The sequence below is a fragment of the Leptonotus elevatus genome, chromosome 7 (assembly GCF_054856555.1).
Source record: "Leptonotus elevatus isolate MCC_2025b chromosome 7, RoL_Lele_1.0, whole genome shotgun sequence".
NCBI classification, from domain to species: Eukaryota; Metazoa; Chordata; class Actinopteri; order Syngnathiformes; family Syngnathidae; genus Leptonotus; species Leptonotus elevatus.
Genome location: NC_141245.1, coordinates 17821010 through 17847240, shown reverse-complemented (window position 1 = coordinate 17847240; position 26231 = coordinate 17821010). Strand labels below are relative to the sequence as shown.

The 26231-nt window shown below is 41.6% G+C and overlaps 2 protein-coding genes across 6 annotated transcripts; both read left to right on the top strand.

Annotated features, from left to right (window-relative positions):
- Positions 1–8960: 8960 nt before the first annotated feature.
- fosb (FosB proto-oncogene, AP-1 transcription factor subunit) lies at positions 8961–18739 on the top strand. 3 transcript variants are annotated; one of them, XM_086080908.1, is made up of 6 exons: positions 8973–9330; positions 9503–9660; positions 11616–11999; positions 13157–13264; positions 14336–14665; positions 14844–18739. In XM_086080908.1, exons 1-6 carry the CDS (start codon positions 9267–9269, stop codon positions 14907–14909), a joined length of 1110 nt encoding a protein of 369 aa, XP_085937034.1. In that variant the 5' UTR covers positions 8973–9266; the 3' UTR covers positions 14910–18739. The 3 variants fall into 3 exon arrangements, with proteins under 3 accessions (XP_085937033.1, XP_085937032.1, XP_085937034.1); XM_086080907.1 differs by having other exon boundaries at positions 8961–9330; positions 11616–11969; positions 14336–18739; XM_086080906.1 differs by having other exon boundaries at positions 8965–9330; positions 14336–18739.
- Positions 18740–19267: 528 nt separating this feature from the next.
- c7h19orf47 (chromosome 7 C19orf47 homolog) lies at positions 19268–25179 on the top strand. Of its 3 annotated transcripts, none has more exons than XM_086081601.1 (8): positions 19268–19344; positions 20222–20309; positions 21301–21415; positions 21713–21794; positions 21971–22093; positions 22185–22334; positions 22787–22860; positions 23639–25179. In XM_086081601.1, exons 1-8 carry the CDS (start codon positions 19326–19328, stop codon positions 24179–24181), a joined length of 1194 nt encoding a protein of 397 aa, XP_085937727.1. In that variant the 5' UTR covers positions 19268–19325; the 3' UTR covers positions 24182–25179. The 3 variants fall into 3 exon arrangements, with proteins under 3 accessions (XP_085937727.1, XP_085937728.1, XP_085937726.1); XM_086081602.1 differs by having other exon boundaries at positions 21968–22093; positions 22185–22259; XM_086081600.1 differs by having other exon boundaries at positions 21968–22093.
- The last annotated feature ends 1052 nt before the right edge of the window (positions 25180–26231 follow it).

The following is a 26231-nucleotide window of genomic DNA, read 5'->3' as shown; positions in this document are numbered from 1 at the left end:
GCCAAATGCACATGTTGGTTTCCAGCTCTGATCTCATTCCCTCTCTCTCTCTCTCGCTGGCTTGAAGCGAGCCTTAAAAGTAGGCTGGAATTGACGCGCTGCTTGTGTCTGACTCATGTGAGCTGCGGAACACTGAAACCCACTGAATGCATTTTGACTTGAGGCATTCGACTCCCATGCACGGTGCATGGTAATGCGAGGCCGTTCACCGGGGCGCACTGCGCCTCACTGCTGACGATCTCAGCAAGAAAAGAAAAATCCACACTGATTGTTTTGATGCTCAATTGTTCTGGTAACTGAGAGAGGATTGCCATCCAACTTTTTGAATAAGTACTTTGCAACAAGGCCAACCGTGTTATTACCAAGTAGCTGTAATTAAAATGATTTCACATGACCTAAATAATCAGACTCTGCTCAGATCATATATTGTACACATTTGCACAATCCAATAGCATAAAAGTCTTAGCGACAAGAAAAGTCTATTTGATTAATAAGTAGGTATGTGGAAAATTTATTGTTTCTCTGAGTATTGATTTTAACTCATTCACTGCCATTGACGGCTGTTGACATCAAAAATTTATTTGAACTATTTCTATTAGTTTGACATTTTTTCCACATTTGTTAACAAGAGTATGAAAACCTAGAAGAAAAAGAAATATCGTACATCTAAAAGTCAAGCGATTAATTACAATTAAAAAATGTCATCGCCTGATGCGTATAAAAAAAAGATTATTAAAAATTAGGAGCGTCAGGCGATTAATTTTTTTTAATTGTAATTAATTGCATGACTTCACGGGTTAACTCACGATTAATCACAAATGTTATATCTGTTCTAAAATTACAATTAAATGTTTTTATATTTTCATACTCTTGTTAACAAAAAGGTAAAAAATTGTTAAACTAATAGAAATAGTTCAAATGAATATTTGACGTCTATAACCGTCAGTGGCAGTGAATGAGTTAATAGAATGGGAGAATGTCTACTCAGTGTTTTCTGACCCAATATTAGTCATTCATTCATCTTTAAGAGTTGTGCTGACCTCAAATCCAAAACGCTGCAAAGCCGCCGTCTACAGAGATCTGGTCATCATCTGGTATCCAAACCTCAAATTCACAATCAGGGCGATATCCTCCTCCATGCCTCCCTGTTGTAGTACACCCCACCCCCACCCCCCACGGCTGAACTTTTATAACATTAGGCAAACCGTGTTTGTTTGTTACCTGAGCCCTCAACACGTGATGTCATTTTCAGTCGACAGCAAGTGGCAAAATGCATTTTAACTCATTCAAACCCAAAAACGCATAAATACGTTTTTTAATACTTTGTCCTTCACTCCCCAAAATGTATTAATAATATTTTAATGTTTTTTTTTTAACGCTAGAGCATACAGAAGGCTTTCATACAGCTTCTGTCATGAAGAGGTTGCTTAAAGCAATGGTAGTCATTACAAAAATCGGCCAGCAGGTGGCAGCAGAGTATAAGAGATCAACAAAGGCATGTTGCAAAAAAACTATTTTCCTTTAGTTTTTTCGACAGGTTTGTGAATAATAATGAAACTCAGCTATTTTCTAATGCTAATTGCTGCAAAGCTGAAACGGATAGAAATATACTTTTTTTCCCCTGATGAAATAAGAGACTTTAATCTTTCTTTTGGTAGGTTTCATGTTTTTATAGCAATAGAACACAATATTCTGTGGGCCTTGCCAAAATCCAGTAAAACAGCCGGGAGTGAAGGGGGGTTGCTTCAGTGAAAATGGCTGGGAGTGAATAGGTTAAAGGTATTAATTGTACATGAAAAATGATGTAATCAAAGTCATGATCGACAAAATACAAACTTTTTACTGCTGAAGATGACAAAATTAGTAAAGCATCCCTTTAAGAATCGCTGCACTATATGGTTATTACAGTCTTGCTAAAACATCATATGTAATAGTGGCCATTGATTGAGTAATGTCTCTTACGCAATCATTCGCAAAGTGTCCTACAAGTCTTTTATCCTGTCTGCAAGACAAGTTTGCCTTTGAGGACAATAAAGTAGACAGAATTGAGCTGAAAGCTATCCAAGCAAATCAATCAGTAGGTCTAATACTCTACACGGCAAATCAAAGAGGCTTCTTTCTTTTTTTTGTCTCATGCCCAGGCTATGACGCACGCGCATTTTGATGTCCTAAGCACTTTATGGGTCATTGTAAATCTGTGGTGGTGTCTGTGTGCTCACAAGCTCATTTTAAATTGTAGCAACGCTTTCGGTGATGCCATATAAACACAGGCAGCTTAGCCAAAACGCTGCACGAGTAAACTGCATGAGAATCAGGGCGCCTCCGTGGCAAACGAGAAAAACTGGAAAGTCTAACGACTGCGCGATTGCAAACGGCTTCTTTGCGCTCACGACGACGTTGAAAGCAGGCCATGGGAATGTTCCTGTCTAAGTCGGTGTGGATCTGTGATCCTGCAGCGTCTGTGGGAGCGCACAGGAGTGGGTACAGCGATGGCCAATCAGAGAGGTTGTGTAATAATTACGGCAGCAAGGTCGAGTAGCGGTTAGCATGTCTGGCTCACATTCTGAAGTTCAAATCTTAATTTACATGTTCTCCCCATGCTTGTGTGGATTACCTCCAGGTCCACCCACATTCCAAGCATGTAAAGCTACAAATACGCAACTTTCCCAAAACGTGATGGTCAAAAGATAACACAGAGGGAATTGGGTAGGCAAACGCAAAAAGGCCGTAATTCCTGTGTGGCCCTTTTTGACTTAAGTACTTTGAATAAGTACTTTGCAACAAGGCCAACCGTGTTATTACTAAGCTGTAATTAAAATGATTTCACATGACCTAAATAATCAGACTCGGCTCAGATCATATTGTATACATTTGCACAATCCAATAGCATAAAAGTCTTAGCGACAAGAAAAGTCTATTTGATTAATAAGTAGATATGTGGAAAATTAATTGTTTCTCTGAGTATTGATGTTAACTCATTCACTGCCATTGGTGGCTATAGACGTCAAAAATTCATGTGAACTATTTCTATTAGTTTAAAAAAAAAAAATGTTTTCATTTTTTATGAAAACCTAGAAAAAAAAATTGTATTGTACATTTATAACATATATCAAATTTGTGATTAATCGTGAGTCAACTATTGAAGTCATGCGATTAATTACGATTAAAAATAATAAAAAACTTCTGACGCCCCTAATCAGGTGATTACATTTTTTTTATTGTAATTAATCACATGACTTCACTCGGTAACTAACAATTAATCATACACGTTCTAGGTTTTTATACTCTTGCTAACCAAAGTGGGAAAAAATGTTAAACTAATAGAAATAGTTCAAATGAATTTTTTACGTTTATATAGCTGTCAATGGCAGTGAATGAGTTAAAATGGTCAAAACCGTTGCCACAGCAACCACGGTGTGGATGAGAAAGCTAGCCGGCCGTAGAACAAAGTGCACACAACGAAACCTGACTGATATTGGTTATGTTTTGTAGTGTTTCACTAACCCTGTTACAAAGTCCACCTGCAACATTCATGCTCGGCAGAAGATGAAAACAATCCAGATAGAAAGCTAACTATTCTAATTCACAGTCTGAATGTATACACCATGTACAGAAATCAGCATAGGCAATCCCACCTGTGCCTACCACTCTGTCCGTGCTCTTCTTATAAAACTGCCACAGCTGACCCCGATGCATGTGGATTGTATCCGCTTTATTTATAGAGCAAAACATTACAAGAATCTAATCATTCTTCCTTGTTTGCGTAACCTCTCTATATAACGACCAAGCACAGACAGATTCTTTATTTTGTGACTCATAGCCTTATAAAATATTTGTCCATCAGTGACTATTGTTTTTCGCACCAATAGGGCGGATAAAGTGAGCGGAATCCCCTTTCTCATAGACGTTGTTCGGCCTCTGTGATGGATCTCATGCTATGTCCAAAGGCGGGACATTTCTAGGTTCATTTCAGCCGCTTGTGCAGTAAGTACAGTAGACACTGAAAATATAAAGACATCCATAAGGTCCTGTTTGGTTGTTTTAACTGTAGCATGTCAATGGATGTTTTCAATACCTGGCTACTACGGATTTGTGGTACAAGAATCCAATGACTTTGCCCCGTGTAAATGTCACAAGTCCTTTGGTTTATTATTGTTTAACATTGGAAGACTTTAATTCCAGTTTCTCCAGCCGTCCCTTGACAACTACTTGTATCAGAACAGTTGCATATGAGTGCCCCGTGCTAAACGTTTTGTAAAATGCTGTAAACGCAACCCTAACTGGATCGTGTCAACTATTGCACAAGCTTGTGCGATCTTGTGAATTTTTAGCCCTGGCAGATCATGTTGCAATGGGACATTTAATGAAAGGCTGACATCAAAGTTAAGCTTTTCTTATAAACAGTCTTCTTCACGCTAAGATCACGACCGCAGTTGGAGTGGAACGCATGAAAAACGCTGAGTGAACACAGCAGTGTGAGGGAAAAAAATAAGAGCGCGATCGGGACATTTTGGTTGGCTGAAAAGTCCGGGACGATCATATTTCTCTCGCAGAGGTGGGGAGGGGAAGCCTTGAGTGGTTATGTAATATTGTTCGAGCCAGAAAGGGTGTAAACAAAACCACTGTGAAGTGGGACAGGCCTCGCCGTCGCATGGCAACGCATATTTTGGGCAGGGAAAGCAGACAAACACGGCCTAGCCTTCCAATGGGAAGCGACGGGGCTGGCCTTGTGAGCGTGGCGCAGGCTAGTAACTTCCCGAAAGTATGCTAAGAGACAGAGGGAAGCAAGCAAAACAAAAGCACGTCAGGAGGGGGAATTAAGACAACACTGGTGGGTCTGTTTGAACCTGGCCTGGCCAGGCCCGGCTGGAGTCTAGACTACCACCGCTTGCAAACAAACAACAAAAACACTTACATTCCAGGGAAAACAGCTAGTGGAACTCCTATTAATGAAATAATAATAAAAACTATTTCATTGGATTTTTCATACACAACTTGCCGTTATATAATGCATCAGTATGCCAGTTACATTTCCCTTTTTATACAAATAGCTCATCTATCTATCTCTACCTATCTGTCTGTTGAGGTATATTGGAATGTACTGTATAAAATACACTGTGTTGTTTGTGTTTTATGTTGCTGTTGTTTTAGCTCCTTGACTGGAAAAGTGGAATGGAGTAGCCTGCTAATAGCCTCAGGCTCCGTTAGCTCCGTCTGTTAGCCACCTAGCTTCGCGTGTGCCTGTATAAATATAGCACGGAAACGCTTACAGTAACAACACAAGCTACACTGACGCAACGTGGGGGTAAAGAAAAAAAAATAAAAGCGCAGTCCGGTGACTGTAAACTCGGTGCTCTTAAAAAAAAACACACACAAACGCACACACAACTCGACGCGCTCAGCTCACCGACGAGAGAACCCGGAAGTGGCGTCGTGTGCAGTTGCCAGCTCGTTCCCATGGAAACCGTTTGCTGGGCGGCACAACACGAGGCGGCGGCAACAACGATGTTGCCATGGAGACAGTACGCTACACACACGCACGCACACAGTGGCACATGTTTCTCCTGATTTAACTTAATAATACCGAGTATTTGGGATAGTTTGTGTAAACAATTGTTGTGTTTGTTGGTTATATAGTACTCCTCTAGTCGTATGGCCTCCATCATGAGGTGATTCATGAGGAGTCACTCCGGTACTCGCGGCTCAGACGGGGCTCAATCACGTCCTCCGTGCTTCTCTGACGTTGTTCGACCGGTGACTCCTCTCCCCCTCTTGTTCTCACACACACACGCCTGCCTATAACCTCTTTGTTTGACATCACTTGTACTTTTTTTTTTTTAATTCCCATTCATGAGTTGCCACCTCCAATTCCCCGGATGGAGCCCCAACCCACACTTCCCACCCAACTGCTCCTTATGCATTCCCACTGGCGTCCGCATGTAGGCCACCATGAATCACGTTTGTGCTTTGCACTGTGACAGGTTCTGATTTCCGTCATTACTGCCCACTGCACACTTCCAAATTAGCATTCACTGTTGTTTATTTGTGCTCTTGATCATGGCATTAAAATAAAATATCTGGTTTATTTTCCTTTAAAAAAAAAATCAGATTTCTAATTGTGATCGTCTGCTTGGCCCTTTGCTTATAAAACAGAAAATGTCAATAACATTATTCATATTTTTGCTTCATTTCTCCAGATACCAAACAAGCTTTGAAGCGTTTTTTCCCTCAGCCTGAATTTGCATTGACTTCCACAGAAATAATGGGAATCACAATTTATTTCTTTACAGATACAGTAATGTGAAAATAAAACTCAATTCAACTCAACTTTATTAAAAGAGAATGTTAAAAAAAAAAACACACACACACACACACACACACACACAGTTAAGACGCGGGTAGCAGCATTTTGAAACAGCAGAGCCTCAGGGCAAAGCTTTCATTTGACGTTCCCACCGTCATCCAGGAAGGACTCAAAAAAGAACAAACTAACATTACTGTAAAACAGTTCAACGATTTAACTGCATGAAATGAGCTGTCAAACTGGTCCGTAAATCTCTTGTCAAAGACTAACGTTGCACCCCCTCCAGCTCTTTTGCACTCTTTTCTCATGTCGAGTTATACAAGTGGTGCAAGGCGGCCTGTGCAAAAATATTTGCGGTTTGGAAGCACATACATTGGCTCCAAAGTTTCCAACATGTCTATAAATCATTACGGTTGCAACGTATACATGGGCACGCTGCCTTTGGCACGATTGCCCCTTTTGTGTCATGGAACACAATGTGAAAACGGCTCCACTGTCTTTATATTAAAGACTAGTGAATTACTTTCTAAATAAATTATACATGTTTGAAGATAATTTCTAAATACAAGACTAAGAACCACGTAGCATTCAATTATGGGGATAGAGTACGGTATTAAGCTGTTTTTCACCATTTCACTTTTCCTGATATTTTTGGCCGTTGCTAAAAGTTGCCCCTCCCCGTTTATGTCAGAACTCGAGCTCCTTCGTTGACATCAGAAATTATTAGCACAATTGTGACGTGCAGCTAGTTAGCTAGCGATCCTTACACCCCGAAATCTTCCAATCGGATAGTCCACTGAGTTGGCATCATTAGAGCGCCTCGTCAGTTGCGAGTGCACGCATATGTCACAGAGAGAAGGAACAATGGCGACTCGGCGAGCAAGGGGCAAAAAAGAAAGCCTGCGTGTTGACTGGGTCTTGGAGCTGGCGAGGCAGCTTTAGAGCGCCTCGTTGTCTAACATTGAACATTGGACTACAGAAGCTGCTAAAAAAAAAAGTCAGATTCAGTGTGTCCTTTTCCCTGCAGTGCTTTTTTTTTCTTCACGTACTGGATTACATTGGCTTGGAGCCATCCAGGTAAACGGATTACGTCAATGAAAAGGATCTCGCTTTGTGAAAGTGGCAAACTCAGCATTCTCCTCGTAGGGTGTGTCCTGAGAACGACTACAAAAGGGATTTATGTGGCATACAAAAGCACGCAGGGAAGCCGTTTGAACACATTAGTCACACACGTCCCTAGAAATACTATTACGACTAGATCAAAATCTGATTAAAAAAAAAACTACGTAAAACTGTCTCATCTTTTATCAGCGGCCCTTCGAGGGCGAAGCTGTGATGTTTATCAACTGAGTGTTTGTGGGTCAGGCAATGTATGGTCCACTAGCTGTAGGTTGACCAAGTCAACATGTATTTTAAATTATTGTGAAAAAGAAAAAAAAAAAGTTAGTTTTGGGTGGGGGAAGAAAAAAAGCGTTTTGTCATTTACTGACTTGACCAAATTTTTGCGTTCAAATGAGTTACACCACAAGTTTGGCTGGTCTCTTTTTGACCCAAAATGTGGTTCTTTTTTGACTGTTAGAGCGTATTTGGTAGCACAGTCGCCTATAGTGGTTAGTATGTCCGTAACAAAATTCAGATGTTCTTGGTTCTAATCTCGTTTCTGTATGAGTTTTCATGTTCTCCCTGTGTTTGTGTGCTCATACAAAGCCCTAATAAGGACAAAATAGAAATGTAGAAAATGATTAATTAATGACCAGAGGCAAACAACTAAAAAATCCACTGTAGTGATCATTTAATTAAAACAATTCACAGCAGTCATTTCGACATATAGAGTGAAATCATACTTTTTTTTTTAAACATTTATTTAACCAGGTTAATTTAAAAAAAAAAAACTGTTTAGACTAAGGTTTAATTTCAAATGATGACCTAGCCAAGCTGTCAGCAGCATATTGTTTCACAAAACATGCAAAAAAAAGTACATAGAATACAGTAAAGTACATAGAATGCGTTTGTGTATTTAAAGTGCAGGAGTTTTGAATACAGTAGCAAATAAAAACACATGCACTCTCCACTGGATTTCTGTTGGCTGTCGTAATTGGACACATACAAGTATTAACAATTACAGGAAGTAGAGACAAAGTCAAAATTGTAAACAATATATTTTTATAATATTTATTTTATGAACTTACAGTATATTCGTGCATAGCATTCATGATTTGTTTTCTGTTTGTGAAATAGTATTTTTTTCTTCTTCTTTCTATTGTATAATTAAAATCACTGACATAATTTAAAAAGTTTGGAACCACTGACCTAAATTTTCCCTTTTACAGGATAAAACTTTAATACCAATATCACTATTCAAATATTGTTAGAATAAACCTCAAATAGTGGTCAACATAACTTAAGCCCAGTACTGTAAAGTTAGTAAAGTAGCCTATGTATTATGTTGCTGACCTAGTTATTGTCCCCCAATACATGACTTTTTCCACACTTGTAAGACTTACAATCCATAAGTTTCCTCTCCTAAATAGTCAGACGGTGAGAAATACACCCTTTGCGTTGGAAATTATTCAAAAAAAGAATAGCGTCTATTATTATCCGCCGGCGAGTTAAGCTTTGGCTCATTTCAGTGCGAGAGGGAATCCCTCGACGTCACCAAGGATACAAAACACAACAGCGGTGTACAAATATGGGCATGTACGTCAGCGGAACCCCGAGGCGGGACTTAAATGCCTCGGTTGTAGGCTACTCAAGGAGGATTCATTCATAAGACAAAATCTGCTTGTTTGTACCGTAATAACGCCGTGCATTCGTCGGGTCGTGCCGCCAATCGGACTTTATGGATCTATTAAGCTTCGTATCGAAGAAGTAGTTTGAACACGGGGAAAGGAAGGACAACACACAGTTTCGGAAGAATTTCACCCCGCTTGCTGGTCGCGGGGAAGTGGATTAAAGCTTCTTCATGCAACTTTTTTGGAAAGACACCAGGAGCGCCTCACCGGGAAACGGCAACAAGACAAGTAACGGTGAGTTTCTCGGTTTGTACGCATAAAATATCACTCATATGCGAGTTTTTTTTTTATTTTATTATTTATTTTTTTTGGCATTTATTCCAACAACAGACAACATTACCTACCTAGCATCGCTACGTGTGTGTTTATATAAACACAGAAGACAATTTTACGAAATAATTTGCAGGTGTCAAGGTCCCTTTCGGCCCCCGCGGGGAGATGTACCAAGGGTTCCCCGGCGAACCCGACAACGGATCCCGTGGTAGCTCGTCTCCGTCCATAGAGTCCCATTACCTCTCCTCCGTGGACTCCTTCGGGAGCCCGCCGACCACCAGTGCTCCGCAGGTAAGTCGGAACAAACCCACCTAAACGTGACTAAATTTTCTATTACTGTTTAATGCACGGAGTTAACACCGGAAATAGCTCGTTAGCTAGCCAGCATCGATTTTCATCCGCATTTAAAAATGTTTGTAAACTGTTGGCGTTAGTAATGTTCTATAGACATGTTTCCGAGTGTGTACACGGTGCAAAAAAAAAAAATCGGTACCGGCTCCAGGCTCGGAAAACGTGCTTGCTTCTTGTTGCCGGTGCCACACAGCTGCATGCTTCCTACGTCACTCGTGAAGCCCCGCCTCTCCACTCAGATCCACCACTCTGCATGGTTCTCTCTCTCTCTCGCTCCATGTGGATGTCTCTCGCCCTCTCTCACTGAAGCGTTGACGTAAATGGTCGTTCTATTTTGGAATGCTACGTCTCGTTGTCAAGGGGAACACCAGCCGGGGGTGTGACGGGGGAGGAGGAAGAAGGAGGAGGGACCTTGTGTGACAAAAGGAGGCACGCAATTGGTCGACGCGGCGCGGTCTTCTCTCACTGCTGTGAATATTAAATTCTGATAGTCAGCCTTGTTGTAGTTGAACAAAACAAATGACCAGCAAAAGAAAAGATGGGGCTTCACGATCGCTCCGTTCAAGCGGCAAGCTTTCTGGTTAAAATTACATAAAATAATGACGATAATTTATTATTAAATTAACATGTATACAATTTTATTTTCCAAATCAAATGTAATGGTTACATTACACTGTATTACAAAAACAAACAATAATAATGAATTATTGATTCTTTTTTTTAAAGGAGCAGCCCAAGGGGTGAACAAACAAAAACAAATGACAAAGAATCTCAATAAAATAAATATTTATTAAGCAATTGTATTATTTAAGGTGTAGTAGAGGGTTTGATGCTTTGCTCAAGGGCTCCCCCCCCCTTTTTTTTTTCACATTACAACAGGTTTGCCCAACCTTTTGAAACTGAGAGCTACTTCTTGGGAACTGTTTAATGCAAAGGACTACCAGTTTGATGCACGCTTCTGAACTAAGAAATTGTCTGAAATAAGAAATTTTGATTGCATAACTTATTTCTCAAAATAATTATCAACAATGATTTTACAATTTAGGAAACAGATGAATGTCAATACACTTACGTTCTATCTATCTCTGCCGGCGTTTACATTTTCAAACAATCCGGTCAACAACATTCCTTGGAAATTACAATGTCCCATCACTGGTTAGTTGTTTTTAGAACAGGCCTGCAAGTTACTCATATAGTCCTTGGGGCCTACCTAGTGGCCACGACCCCTGTACAAGAGTAACCAGTCCTGAATTTCTCATTTTGGTAAGTAATGCGATAAGGAAGTGATGTCATAGTGTAGTTGAAATGTGCGAGGAAGCCAAAGTTTCTGGAGAAAACTGATATTTGAACGTCATAACTGTTGGAAGACATGCTAACCATATGTCCACTGTGCTCTTTAGCCAGCCATCATTTCCATATTCAATGATTATTTCATTAAAAGACATTGGGTTTCGGCACTAAAAGCAACGAAACACTAAGGCACGTCAGTAACAAAAAAACAACAACAACGAAGGCATTTTATTTTTATTTTGTCAATTCATGCCAAATGTCCACCTATCCATTTTCTATACTGCTTATCCTGGTCAGGGTCGCGGTGTGCTGGAGCCGACGACACCCTGAACTGGTCACCAACCAGTCACAGGGCATAACAGCTATTCACACTCGCATTCACACCGTCAATGAGTGGGAACTGAACCCACGCTGCCTGCCCGGAAGTCAGGCGAGTGAACCACTACATCATCAGCGACTCTATATCTAATGCATTAAAAATATACGGTCCTGAATAGTTTATTAAACCCCAGATATTGACTTGTGATACCAGCACAAGAAATCCTGCCTCGAAGATAAGTTTTATGAATGGTGTGTAAGACTACATGTCCATGTGTCCTGCCCAGGAGTGTGTGTCAGCCGCAGCTGGCTTGAGCATTGTGGGCAGCGGGCCAGCATCCAGCGGCGGAGGGGAGATGCCCGGCTCATTCGTGCCGACCGTCACTGCCATCACCACCAGTCAGGACCTGCAGTGGATGATTCAGCCCACCCTCAGCTCCTCCCAGGCCTCGGGGCAGAGCGCCACCACCGGCACCTGCACCATGACCCGGCCGGTGTCGCTGGTTGACCCCTATGACATGCCGGGTCCCAGTTATTCCTCCGGATCTGCATTCACTCCTCCGAGTTCGGACACCCCCGGGCCAGCACCGGGCCCCATCCGCCAGTCCAGAACCCGTAGCCGCCGCACTAGAGAAGAGTCTGTGAGTGAAGACGGAGATGTTGGTGTGTTAGTAAGTGTGTGTGCTTGGATGGTGTGTTTGTTGGCACTCACATTTGACACATTCTCTACCACATGAATTTTGCTTACATTGTTTGTTGAGAGCAAACCTAAGAATGGGTGGTTTTAGGTTACTGGGTAGCATTTGATCTGGCCTGGCCTCTGGTCACAGCGGGCTGGAGCCTACCCCAACTGACTCGGGGCGAATAGCGGACTATAACCTAGACTGGTTGCCACAGAGCACATATAAAGACAGCTAACTGTTTACAAGCGCATGTTGTCAGAAAAAAGAAAGAAAAACTTACTGAAAATGAGCAGAAAGTAAACATAAAATGAGGGAAAGCAGGAAATGACCACAAAGTGTCCATGAAATTGCCAAAAACGTCAGACAATTGAATAAAAAAAAAAAAAGCACAAAAGAAAACTTTTAAATTTTAACCATAAAATGTCTAAAAACAAAGGCAAAAAAATATCATAAAATGTCCACAAAATTGCCCAAAAATTATAGCCAAAAAGGGCTGAAAAACCGTAAAAATAAATAAATTAATTAAAATAAATTAATTAAATTATTAATAAAGACCATGATATGTCCATAGAATCGTCAAAAATGTCAGAATTTTTTTACTGAAAGACAGAAAACTCGAAAAAAGTGTATGAAAAATTACCCCAAAAAATCCCAAAACAGAAGAGGGAAGGCAGAAGAAAATCAATGTGTACATATTGGATGCTGCTGTCATAATTTTCGTATTGCGGTGCAGCTCAAATTTGCTCTTAGGCCCTCAACACATTAAACTAACACTAATATACTGATTACAATCTTCCACCTTCAAATGCTTTGCGGCTCCAGGCAGATTTTTGGTTGTTTATTTAGCCTAAAATGGCTCTTTAGACAGGAAATTTTGCTGACCGCTGGCCTAGACAATCGTACTACTGCATCACCAGTGGCCCTTTCGAGGAAGTTCTATAAAGAGAACATTTCACCCACCGATGGTCATATTTTTGATTCATTTAGTATGGCCCTTCCAGGATAGTATAACCAAAACAACACTGATAGGAAAAAAAAGGATCCCAACCCCTGCTACAAATACTTCTACACATAAAGATATCAACTCACTGGAGACAATACATTATGACTATTTATGACTTTAACACGTCTTCTCTTTGCCCTAGCTGACTCCAGAGGAGGAGGAGAAGCGACGTGTCCGTCGCGAGAGGAACAAACTGGCCGCCGCCAAGTGCCGAAACCGGCGGCGGGAACTCACGGACAGGCTGCAGTCGGTAAGATGGGCCCATGCTGTAGGAATGAGTGAATGTAAACAGAACTCCATACTGGAAGGTCGGAGTTCAGATTAAAATCCCGAAGGCCAGAACTGCGACTGTAAAGCGGACGAGCTAACCACTAGGGCGCCATGCTGCCATCATTACATCATATTTAAAAACGAAATCACTCTGATGTAAATTGTTGATAGACATCTTTCACTGGGCCCAAGTTGATTTGGCAGGCGTGCGTATTAACAACTTCAACTATTTTGTAATCGATGCTAAGGTGATGATAATCAAGTCAAAGTTGATTAAGTGATGACGTGATTGATGATTTTTCCGGGCTTTCATCTCAACATACCAGTTTGCGTACTTACTTATTCATTTAATTTGTCCCAACTTTTTGGGGTTAAATAACTCATAGTCACAACGTTGGGTCAGTTAATTTTTAACCCAATTGAATTGGGTTATTATATTACGTAACCCAACAAGTTGGAGCAAATGAATAACCCACAAAACAACCCATATAATTGTGTTGCTTTGTGGGTTATCCCTTTAATTGGACTCATTTCTAAAGTTAGGTCAGTTCATTTTTAACCCAATTGAATTAAATAAATCCAAAAAGTTGGGGCAAATGAATCACCCACAAAACAACCCCGTTATTCATTTAATTTGACCCAACTTTTTGGGTTAAATAACTCATAAAGTTGTGTCAGTTTATTTTTAACCCAATTCAATTGGGTTATTAAATGTACCCAAAAAGTTGCTTTATGGGCTTTTAATTTAATCTGACCCAACATTTTGGGGTAAATAACTCAAAAGGTTTGGTCGGTTCATTTTTGACTCACTCCAATCGGGTTATTCAATGAACCCAAAATGTTGGATCAAGCGAATAACCCTTATAAGCTTTGTGGGTTATTAATTGAATTTGATGCAACTTTTTGGGTTAAATAATTCAAAAAGTTGGGTTGGTCCATTCTTGGCCCATTTTGGATTATTTTTGTCCCAACTGTTAAGAGTGTACCTTCAGTAGACCCGTCACTTTCCATCACCTTTTCTCATCCTTTGCTCGTCTCCCCGCCCACACAGGAGACGGACATCCTGGAGGAGGAGAAGGCCGAGCTGGAGGCGGAGATCTCTGAGCTGCAAAAGGAGAAGGAGCGCCTGGAGTTTGTCCTGGTGGCCCACCAGCCCAACTGCAAGATCCTGTACCAGGAGCAGCCTCAGCCAAGCTCGGCGCAGCTCCCCGCCCAGACCATACATGCCCCCTCCTCCATTGCGGGCATGGCTGGGAAGGAAGACTCTTTCTATCTGCCTCCTGCCTACTCAGGCCACGCGGCCTCCACACAGTCGCAGATTCCGCCTCAGCAGCAGCAGCAGCAGCAAATCCAGCAGCCTCAGCAGGGAATGATACAGGAGGTAGAGTTTTCTCGTTCTTTCTATGGCCCGACTGAGGCGGCGGCACCTGGCGGGCCGTGCTTCATGGCCGGCGACGGTGGCGGTGGTTGTGGCGGTGGTGGTGGTGGTAACCATGACGATGCGGGCATTGCCAGCCACAGCGCTTCATACACATCTTCATTTGTGTTCACCTACCCAGAGGGAGCCTGCGGGGTCAGTGCCAACCATCGGAACAGCAGTAGCGAGCAGTCATCCGATTCCTTGAACTCGCCTTCCCTGCTGGCGCTCTGACTGACCGACCAAACTTGCACATACCTTAACGCTCGCTGAGTAGGGGCTGACCGTCCCGCATTGAGTTAAAGAACAAAAATTAACGCGCATTCCAAGAGACGGATTCAAATTGCAAACGTCAATCAGGCAGAGTGCGCGTAAGATACTGATTAAACCAAACTCGGTCTTCAGTGAGCTGCTACAATCTGCACCGGTGAACCCCCACCCCCCCACCTTGTTCCCTCTGAGCGTCTCCCATCCATCCTTCACCTCCTCTTTTGCCCCGTGCCCAGAGGAGAGACACTTACCGCTAACCCTCCATCCCTCAGCTTCCTCGCGGAAGTCGGCGATCACCGCGTTGTTACGATTCCTCTGCCATGCCAGCATCGTTGTTGTTTCTGTCTCTTGTGTTTCTCCCCCTCTCTGCTTGAAGTCCTCCACGCCCGAGAGCCCGAAGACCCCCTCCAGCCCCTGGGACCTTGAGTGAATGGCCCGGCCCCCCAACCTAACCCTCTCACACACCTTAACCCGCTCCATGTCGACCCAGACCGGGATTCTGCAACGTGTTCCAAACAAGCGCACCCTTCACTGGGAGCCGCTGCAAGGCGACATTCGGATGTACGGTTGATGAAGAAGGGAAAAAAAAAAAAAAGCCAGTCGGAGGTCTTCAGACGAGGCGCATTGAGTGGCTCTGGAGAGATGCTTTTGTTGTTGTGAGCCAAATGCAAAGCAAGAAAAAAAAAAAAAAAGCAAGTAAAAGATCCGCGTGTAGATTCTCAGTTATTCATGTTAGAGTAAAGGTCGAGATGAGGCAACTGGATTTGTTTGTTGAAGATGATTTCACCTTTTTAATCCAAAAGGCTTCTCCAGTTCTATGTTTTAGGTGTGGAGTTTCCCTATTGATGTCTCTGTTGTTTTCACGTCGAATCAGATCCTATTTTGGGAGGTGGTTTGTCAAGACGGCAGTCGATGCCCTCAAACATTCACCTAAAAAAACCGAAGAAGCCTTTGGATTTAAAGTACAACGTCTTCTTGAGTCAACCGGTGCGGTTGACGTAAAAGATCCAGCTTTCACCACGCCGCCATGGCTTTTTGAATCTCCGCGTTGTGCTTTTCTCCCCCCGCCTGTTTGCCTTTTAATGGGAGACGCAAGACAACCTCCAAACACGGGGCGTGCACATGAGTGCACCTGGCCTGTTTATTTCTTTCTTGAGTGAGGTTGTCGTGGAGGCTAACCCGGGGAACAAAAAGAGGAGAACATTCCGGGGCGGACGCGACGGCTCCAGCGTCCTCTCTCTCTCTTTGCCTGTGAATTTGTGCCATTTGTTTTTCCTCGTACGTTCCAGTGACACTTGTTACATATTTTTAATGTCTTTTTTTATGTATTTGATTGTTCTGCTTTTACTTGTACCCCCACACGCAGTCCACCTCCAACTCTTGTTGTTGCGTTGTATATCCCCCCCCCCCCCCTGGATTTGATTGTGTTTTTATGTGGCAACGTTGGAGGTATGCAGTGCACTTAAAAGTTTTTTGTGTGTGTCGAAAGTATAAAAAAAAAATCTTGTTCCAAGTCTATATGCCCGTTTGTATAAAGATATATATATATATATATATATATATATATAAGTGTATGTGCTATGATTGTCGAACATGAATGTGTTGCAGCTCTAAAGGGGGATATTTTTGTCAATGAAGAAATTTGAAAGATGTTACTGAGATTTAGTTTTAAAATGAGTATTTTTCTAAGAGAATGAAAGAAAAATATAGAGATATATATGATAGGTTTTAAAAAAAAATGGCCCTGTCCCTTAACATGAAGCACGATGTTACTGCCTCTCGCCATATGTATTTATGTTTTATAAACAGTATAAAAGCACTATCCAAGACAAAGTCAATGTATGTATGTAACTATGACTATGTTACGAGGTTGTGATGACGCCTATTGTTTTGTCTAATTATTTCCTGTGAGGTCTGACCCAAAGCTACTGACGCCGCCACTTTATCTTAAAAAATCTTAATAAAAAAAACAACAACTACAGTGTACTGAAGTCACTGTTACATTTACACAAAACATGTTATCTATTCGTGTTTCTGCCTGACAATAAAACCAATAATATTGTTCAATAGTCAAAAAGTGTATTTGAAGGACAAACATATCAGTTTACATAAGAGGCTTTATTTTTTAATAAAGAAGTAAAAATGTTTCATCCAAATAATGCAAATTGATGGTATAGTTTCTTTTCTTTTCTTTTCTTTTTATCTGAGTGGCTCTTGGTGCTCAGAGAATGGGTGGACCTCGCTTTTTGAACAGCTGATTAAGAAGTATTTGGCGATTCCTTTTTGAGTATTTTTTTTTCCTACAAAATGCAAATGTGATGAGAATATGTTCTGGCGTGTCAACATATTCAGTAGTTCTCATGTACATAGTTGTTCTTCTTTGTGGTGCTACTTTACAATCATGATAGAAGAAAAAAAAGGCGGTTTCAGTTGGACGTGCCACAATTTACATTTTGCTCCAGACAGAGTAGTGAATTCCACGCAAATCTCTGGAAACATATTAATCAACTTGTCATTCCGTGGTAACAATAATCAATGTTGATGATTAAGAATATTCAAGGCAACATTGAATGTGTGAATGACACCTCAGAGGCCCTTGCACTGAACACACATGCATTATTTCCTTTCCTTTCTGGATTCCTTTGAACTTTCTATGAATAGGACACAATCAACCCGCTTGTCCTGTACTTGCACAACGGATGTGATCGCATCAATTGAACAAGAGTTGCTCCTATTTTTCTATGCTGAGATGAATGTTGCAATGTGTTTGTATTATTCTGCACAAGTCACATGTCCACACACAGTTGTGGGTTTTTTTGGTATGAAATGCAATACTTAACGACGCTCTTGAGTGAACATAATGTAGCAACTATTAGTCAGGGATGATGAACTGACTGCTACTTTATGTCCTGTTTGAAGATGTATTGCTACAAAAATACGGCTCAAATATTCTCGCAAACTTAGTGTGACATTTATTTGCCGTGGAGAAATGCTATTCATAATTGGTTTGCATCATTTATGTTCATTTATTTCTGCTTACACATTTATTTGTTTCAGTCTTTCATCTTTTTTTCCCCCCTATTTGACATTGTACATGTTTATTATTTTTTGCTGCAAACTTTATCATTGTCACATAACATAATGATATACCATATACATTTTAGGTTAACACAGTGAAAGAGCCAAAGATTTTTTTTGTTGGATATGTGACAATAACTTATATTATTGTACTTATATTTACAGCTACATATTGACATCAGGGTGCTATGGATATTATTATTGTCTGCATATATAATGTCAGATAGCCTTGACATATATATATATAGTATATATAAATATATATACTTTATTTTTCTAATGTTAATGCCAGGCTTGTTATGCTTGAAGGGGACCAAAATATGTGACAAATCTATTGAGCTTCTGCATTGAAAATGTTTTTAAAAATTGATGTCCACACAAGACTCGAATCCTTAATTAACTGAATTGGGTCATAAGATGTTTTTCTCAAGATCAATAAAGTATAGACCGAACTGAGTTTGGTTGCTTTAATCAAATGCAGTTAACATGCAACAGAATTACAGTAACCGGTATATCATTGAGATGCATGTCTCTCACGTGTAGATGAGAGTTATTCATTTTCTTTGCCTTTGTGTATTTACCAATTGTTGAAAATTTGTAACAAACTGAAAGCATATGTAAATTTGGAAAATGTCGGCTAAATATTGAATCAAATTGACCTATTAATAAAAATAATAACAATAATCGTGATTTTTTAAAACCTATTTTTGTGTGTGGATTGATTGTGTATGGGGCAGCATGATGTTGAAGTGATTTTGGTATTGGATGGATGAGTGTTTGTTATGCACTGTGACTGGCTGGCAACCAATACTGGTTGTACCCCACTTGCCCAAAGTCGTGGGATAGACTCAAGCTCATCCATGAACAAGCAATATTATTTATATCCATTATCACCCAAAAGTTCCAGCTCACTTAGGCCACACCTCACAATTCTAATGAGGATAAGCAGGCATGGCTCCAGGATTTTTTCTCTCCCTGGGCGAAAGAGGGGCTTGAGCAATACACGTGTAGTTTTGGTGAGTTTTTGTTAATGTTTACAGATAATAATAATAATAATAATAATAATAATTAAATAAAAACTCTTTCACGTGACGTCACGGATTAAGGGTTCCTCGAGAATTCCTGGGCCAAACTAATTTCTGACAAGGCTATCCTACGTGTGTGCGCACGCGCCCTCTAGCGCTCGTAGTCGAAACTTCATTAAGCACGGGAAGTGAAGGACAAGGAGAGGAAATGACGTCGCGGAACAGTGACGTCACTGTACATTTCTGTAAACATGGCGTCGGTGACAACAGGTGAGAGACCGAAAAGGCCCGGCTTGAGAATCTCATCATTTAACACCGCATTTTCCCGTTTTTCCTTCACTGTGGTCTACGTCATTGTTTTCACACAATGACAACATCTTAGACCGCTTTTGGGTGGTTTATGTCGCGAATGGCCGTCGGTGGTATTTTATTCGTGACAATAGTCGCTCCTTAGCTAATGCTAGCACGATGCTAAATAGGTCCTTCTTTACGTTGGCGCTTGAATGAATGAATTCCGTTTGCCGGTGAAATGTCGTGATGAGGCAATCGCATGTGGAATTGCAGACATAATTAATGTTAGTCGTATTATGTCGACATTTTGCAACGACGTCGCGCTAACCTTCAAAAATATCAATCAAGTGTCATGTTAAATTAGATCTGGCGTTGCATTTAACGACTCATGTTTGTTCGTGTTGCTGACTCTAAACGAGGGCGTGTTGTGCTGGACATGTCGGGATGAGCCATTGTTGTGGCAGCTGCCGCCATCACTTTGCACCAGCCACGAGTTTGAGTGGTTATAAATAACCTCCAGCTGCTTGTGGTCAGCATGTGTTACACTTAACTTATCTCCCACTGGTCTTCTGTGGATCATCTGTGATATGTTTGCTCTAGTTAAATCAATTACTGTTAGGCCAGTACCTGTATGACCATTTCGTTCAATATTGATATGAAGCCAGACTTTTTGACAGTTCTCGTGTATTGAATCGTCAAGATGTGCTTTTAAGAATGGCCAAGTGAGTGTAGGTAGTTTAACAAAACAGACCTAAAACGCATCAGGTCTCAAATCGACTTTCCTCATTGAAATGAATGGAAATGCTATTTATCTGTTAACCGCCAGTTTGCTGACTTTATGTTTTTCTCCTCTTAGCCACTTCAGAGTGGATCCAGTTTTTCAAGGATGCTGGCATCCCAGCCGGCCTGGCTGTCACCTATGCAGTCTCCTTCGTGGACAACAGGTAAGCACATTGTGACTAACTTTCTGTATAAAAGCAATTAAAAGTCGGTTCTCATGTTTATATGATGACCATAATCCATCCATTCTCTGAACTGCTTGTCCTCAATCCTCTCATAATAAATTCCAAATACCAAACACATCAGCATAATCTGTTCCTTGTAAGTGATTATTTTTCAAGTGAGAAGAAGTTGTGAGCAAAAAAAAAAAAGAAGAAGAAAAAATTCATAAAGCGCCGGGGAAAAAATAATGTGCCTCATTTGAGTGTTCTGCATCCCATAAAAATAGCCAAATTAACCCAAACAATTACATATTTTCCTAGAACTCTTATCACAAAGCAATACATACATTCATCAAACTTTATTAATAAGAAAATGTGGTTTGTTATTATTGTATTTGATTTTGTGTGTGTGTGCGCTCTCGCGTATCAAATTTCAACATTTCAAAACAAAGTTGTTTTAAATCCATTGCAGTCTTGCTTTTCGACGTGGCCTAGTGGTAGTGTCCACCCTGAGACTGGGAGGTCGCGGGTTCAGTCCCCGGCCGCAACATACTAAAGACTATAAAATTGTGACCCATTTGCCTCCCTGCTTGACACTCAGCATTAAGGGTTGGAATTGGGGAGTTAGATCACCAAATGATTCCCGAGCACGGCTCCTGCTGCTGCTCACCGCTCCCTCGGGATGGGTCAAATGCGGAGAACGAATTTCGCCCCACTTAGGTGGGTGTGACAATCACGACTTTTCATTTTAACTTTACACCCGTTATCATACTCTAAGATGGACATTATAAAATGAACCTTTTGTGAGTTGTGTGCCACCATCTAGTGATAGAGAGTAGAATTGCACTAAAAATAGATGAATTTCAAACATAGTTTCTAACCGTAAAAAAAAAAAAATATAGCGATGGCACGAACCCGGAACCGCAGATGAAGAGGGATTTACTGTGTATATATATATATATATATATTTTTTTTTTTCTCCGTGTTGCTACAGAATTCAGAAGAACATGCTGATGGACTTGAACAAGGACATCATGATGGACCTCGGCATCTCGGTTGTCGGCGACATCATTGCCATTCTCAAACACGCCAAGATCGTCCATAGGCAGGTCAGATCCCACTGTGGAGACGTTGGAAGGTTGACAGCGGGCAGTACGAAAACCCATGCCATCTTACATCCCTTTTCTACTGCACGCTGCCTACTTCTACCGTGTGGATGACGTGAACCACTACTGATCTGTCAGTGGTCATTTGTCATTGCCGTAACATTGTACTAAATGTAACACCATTTGTATGGTAGCATGTGGCTAAGAGTTAACTCTAGATTTTGGGGGGTTAATGTTGACATTCTTCGACCACAACCCACTTAATTTTAAGTGTAATATAGCGTATTTTTTCCCATTCAGGATATGTGCAAAATGGCCACAGAGGCCATTTCCTCAGGACAGACCAGCGTCAAAGCAGAGCTCAGAAGAACTGCCAACACTCGTAAGTACCAGTCAGCTTTAGCAGCAATACTCGCCGCCCACAAGAATAATCAGAGGTCATTTTTTTCCCCCCGCACTGCTCTGCTTTTTAGCTTTTGGCTTCTGTTGAGGATTAATAGCAATCAATCAAGGTGGCATTCCAGCCGCTAAATAATGTTCTGTGTCATCCCTTAGCAGCAACTCGTATGATAGCCAACGCCTTGAGCCATGACTCCCCTCCAGGCACTCCAGCACGTCGCCCCGACAACCGCCTGTCGGTCACAGTGTCCAACATGCAAGCAAGCAAGGGTAGCAAAGCAGGTAAAGCACACCCCTTGCTCCACTTTTGCTCCCCCACCCCAACCCTCCACGATGCAATAGATCTGACTGCCACCTTTCCCTCGTTTGACAGCTGTCAGTCAGCCGGAAGACGAAGGGACCGGGTTGTCGGCCGCGAAGCGCCGGCGCGTGACAGCAGAGATGGAAGGCAAGTACATCATCAACATGCCCAAAGGCACCACGCCACGCACACGCCGCATCCTGGCCCAGCAGGCCAAGAAAGGTAGGCCTGAACCAGTGGGCTTGGACGCCTCGCCACGTGACGCCTGACGCGGCTAATCGACTAATCGCTACTAAAAGCTCTCAACCTCCAATCGGAAGACACGGTAGAATATGGCTTGCTTGACCTTTGCTTTACGTCTCTCTCTTATTAATATTTCACACTATCGTAACCTCCTGCCTGAACTTGTCTTGATTTTGTTCACGTTAAGATCTGCTAACCTTCCTTCTGGGATTTGCTTCATTTTTCCTGATACGAAGCGAGCTTAGATATGATTTGAAACAAGTTATAGGTATTTCTTTTTTTTCTTTACAAATAAGGTTAATATATGTGCTGCTGAAAAATTTTTTTTCAAGATATGCAGACATTTTTTCGATTCGATTTTCGACTCGCCGCTGATTCATCAAAACGTGTGAAACTGTCAAATGTTGTTGTCTGTCTTTGTGTCCCAAAAGGTTTGACGCGCACGTCGGTGTTTTCAAGACTTGGCGCCGAATCGAAGGCAGACCCAACGGCCAGCACTAACAAGGTGAGGGCCGTCAGTCGATCTTCTTAGATAGCTGAATGGATGCAGACGGTAGACAGTACGTGATGCTATGTTTCATGTCTCATTGTGAAAACATGCTAAAACGATGCATGTGATTAACTGAAGATAATCATAAGGTGTGTTTGGGTGTTGGTAGGTGGGTGGAGCTACTTGGCATGTCACACGTCATAGTCAACGCTAAACATTTGTTGACAATATTATTTTATATGTGACCTCAGTAGTCTTATCATGACATTCTGATTAATATTACATTTGTGGAATATGAGTTATGAAGCAAAATTCAGCCGTTTTTATCCATCTCAGGGGGCGGCTATTTTGCTACTTGTTGTCGAGTGAAGATGACATCACAGTTGCTCACGGCTCAGGCGATGACCAATCACAGCTCACCTGTTTCCTGAATCTGAGCTGTGATTGGTTGTTACCTGAGATCTGAGCAACATTAATGTTATTTTCTCTCGACAGCAAGTGGCAAAATGGCCGCCTTCTGATAATGATAAAGACTGCTGGATTTTGCTGCTTAACTCATCATATTCCACTAAACGCAATATTAACCAGAATGTACTAGTAGGCCTAATTAGACTAGTGAGGCTGCATAGAACATATTGTCAAGAATTTGTTTTGGGTTGACTTCCCCTTTTAAGGCTAGAAAAATGTGCACCAGGGAATGCTCACGGTTATTTGGTGACTATGACAAAACAGCAGCCGACAAATGTGTGAGAATGACTTCCTGACTTGCTTACCACGCTTCCTGTGCTGTCAGCCCACCGGCGTCTTCAGCCGTCTGGATCGCGCAGACGAAGTGGGGGCGGCGCCGAGGTCGGGGACGTTGGAGGCGACCCAGCAGGAGGACGACAGCGACGGAGATGGATCCGTCCTCCAGTACGCAGGCGTCCTCAAAAAGCTGCCTCCCACCCCAAGGAGCGAGCCCGTCAAAAAGCCCGCCCACTTCACACTGCGCCGCATGGGCGGCAAATTTAAACAACCGCCACCCGACACGCCCACTCCTTCGTCCTCCTCCAACGGCATCCCCCCGGCTAAAATCAGCGTGCTTCAGAGACTGGGTAAGCTCCAGCGCGCCGCCGCTGCGGTGCCCCCCCGAACTGCTGACACGCAGGACAACCGAGTGACGAGCACTCGGCCCAGGGCCAAGCAGAAAGCGAGCGGGGTGAAGTGCAAAGTCAGCAGCAGCACTGGAGCAGGAATCCCGACCAGAGCAGGAGCCGGAGTGGGGGACCGTGCGGGCGCCCAGATGGATTGCAAAGCTGTCAGTGTTTTCAATAGGCTGGGCGGTAAAAATAAGTAACACACATCCCAAATGTTGTGCAACTAGGACTGCAAATTCATTTGGAGAGAAGGAAAAAAAAAAAGAGGTTGTCTTTTTTTTGTACGGACACTGACTGACACAAAACCGAGTTTGTAATGTTTTATTTTTAAATTTGGTGCCACGGGAAACCTCATTTCCCTCCAGTTATCACCTCCCCAATCACATTCGTTGATTGCTTTGACAGAAATATTATATTATCTTATCTTCCATTTATCATTTTTTACTTAAATATTTCAGCATTTAAAAAAAAAAAATCCTAAGGCATGAGCATGGCATGGCCTGAGCTGCTAGTATGATAGTTTTAATAATTCACCCGTTAAGAATGGCTGCTGCCCAAAATACCGTCACAGTATTTATAGCCCTCAACATATCATTTGTGATTCCAAATCTGATCAGGTGAGCTCTTTTCCCCAACCTTACTTTTATACAGTGATGAAAACGTGATTCACTTAGAGGTCAAGCCATAGGAAAACATTTGAACCCGTTGTCACCTCAACATGAGCACCCACTTCAAGTAGGAATGATCCTGATACCTCTCAACTTCCTGGTGGACTTTATTTCCATAGTAGACTTCCTACCCAAAAGGTAGCATGAGTTGAGTATAAAAAAATAAAATAAAATAAAAAGTATAGATATGGTAGACTTGATTTCACACTGCACAAAAATATTATGATACTTATTTTTCTATGTTGGATAAATCAAAATATCAATCTAATTCCCCTTTTCCATTGCACCGGTTCTATCATGAAACAGCCTGGTTCTGCACTGGGCACTCGCGAAATCTTGTGGCAGACCCCCCAACACACACGCACCTCCCTTCCCCACCAGCTAACGGTGTTGTCATAACTGTGTTTTTAGACTTCACACTTGAACTTTACTGTAAATATTTAAAGTGTTTTTTTTGTTTACTTTTATTGTCTCCAGAAACTAAGAGGAAATGTTAAAAAGAAAGAAACCAAGGAATTAAAACAAACGGGTCAAAAATGTTTTCTGTCTTTTTTTCTTTTCTATTTACTGATTTTTAGCCTCCACTCAGCCTATCAAATGGCACATTTAGACAATAAGCATTTACACTCGCACCTATGGAAAATTTGGAGTAGGACTGAACAATTTTGAAAAACAATCAGCTGGTTAACAATATTGCTATGGTAGTTTAATATGCAACTATTTTTTTATGGTCCTATTCCATGTATTTTTAACAAACACTTGCATACATTAAGTTATATTACAATGAAAATATAAAAATTATTAAACATAACTGTTTTGGTCCGATGGGCTAGGGGCTTTTGCTAGAAATACTGCTGTTTTTTTAAAATTCGAATTTGCAACCATTTTGGAATTTGAAAATTGCATTGATTTAAATTGTATTAGTTGATCAGCCCTCATTCACATTCTTCAATGAACCTAATATGCATTTTATGTGGATGGAAGCTGTTGTACTCAGAACACGTCAACCCCCACACAGAAAGGCTGCAGCTGAGATTCAAACCCTGGATCACAGACCTGTAAATTAGGCATGCCAACCACAAGTTCACCGCTGCCCGAATCCACACAACCCAAATCATTTGCGTTAATCTTCGTGAATGGTAATTACCAAACCTGAATTGTGTGTACCGGTATATTTGTAGAAAAAAGGAAGCACACCTTTTTGCAGACTGCGTGGTTAAACGTTACGTCACGCAAAAATGAGGTGTACGATTCACTGCATGTCCACTAGAGATCGCACTCTCCCTTTGCAAGCCTCCCTTGCGGTCCTTGAAATCTCAGCGATGAAGTCATCAGAACTCGTGAACTGCAGTGAAACTCCAGTTCACCTTTATAGCTTATGGCGATTAACTAAAATAATTGGAATAAAACACAAGCGAGAGAGGGGTACGTGGCCAGTGATTTTAAAAAAAAAATCCAGTTTCTATTAATAACGAAAAAATAGCAATGTAGCCTATACGTGGCGATACCATTTTTTTTTGTTCTGTGCCTCACGACTCGTTGTGGTGACCCAACCTGATGCGGTACTAAACTGGTACGGCAA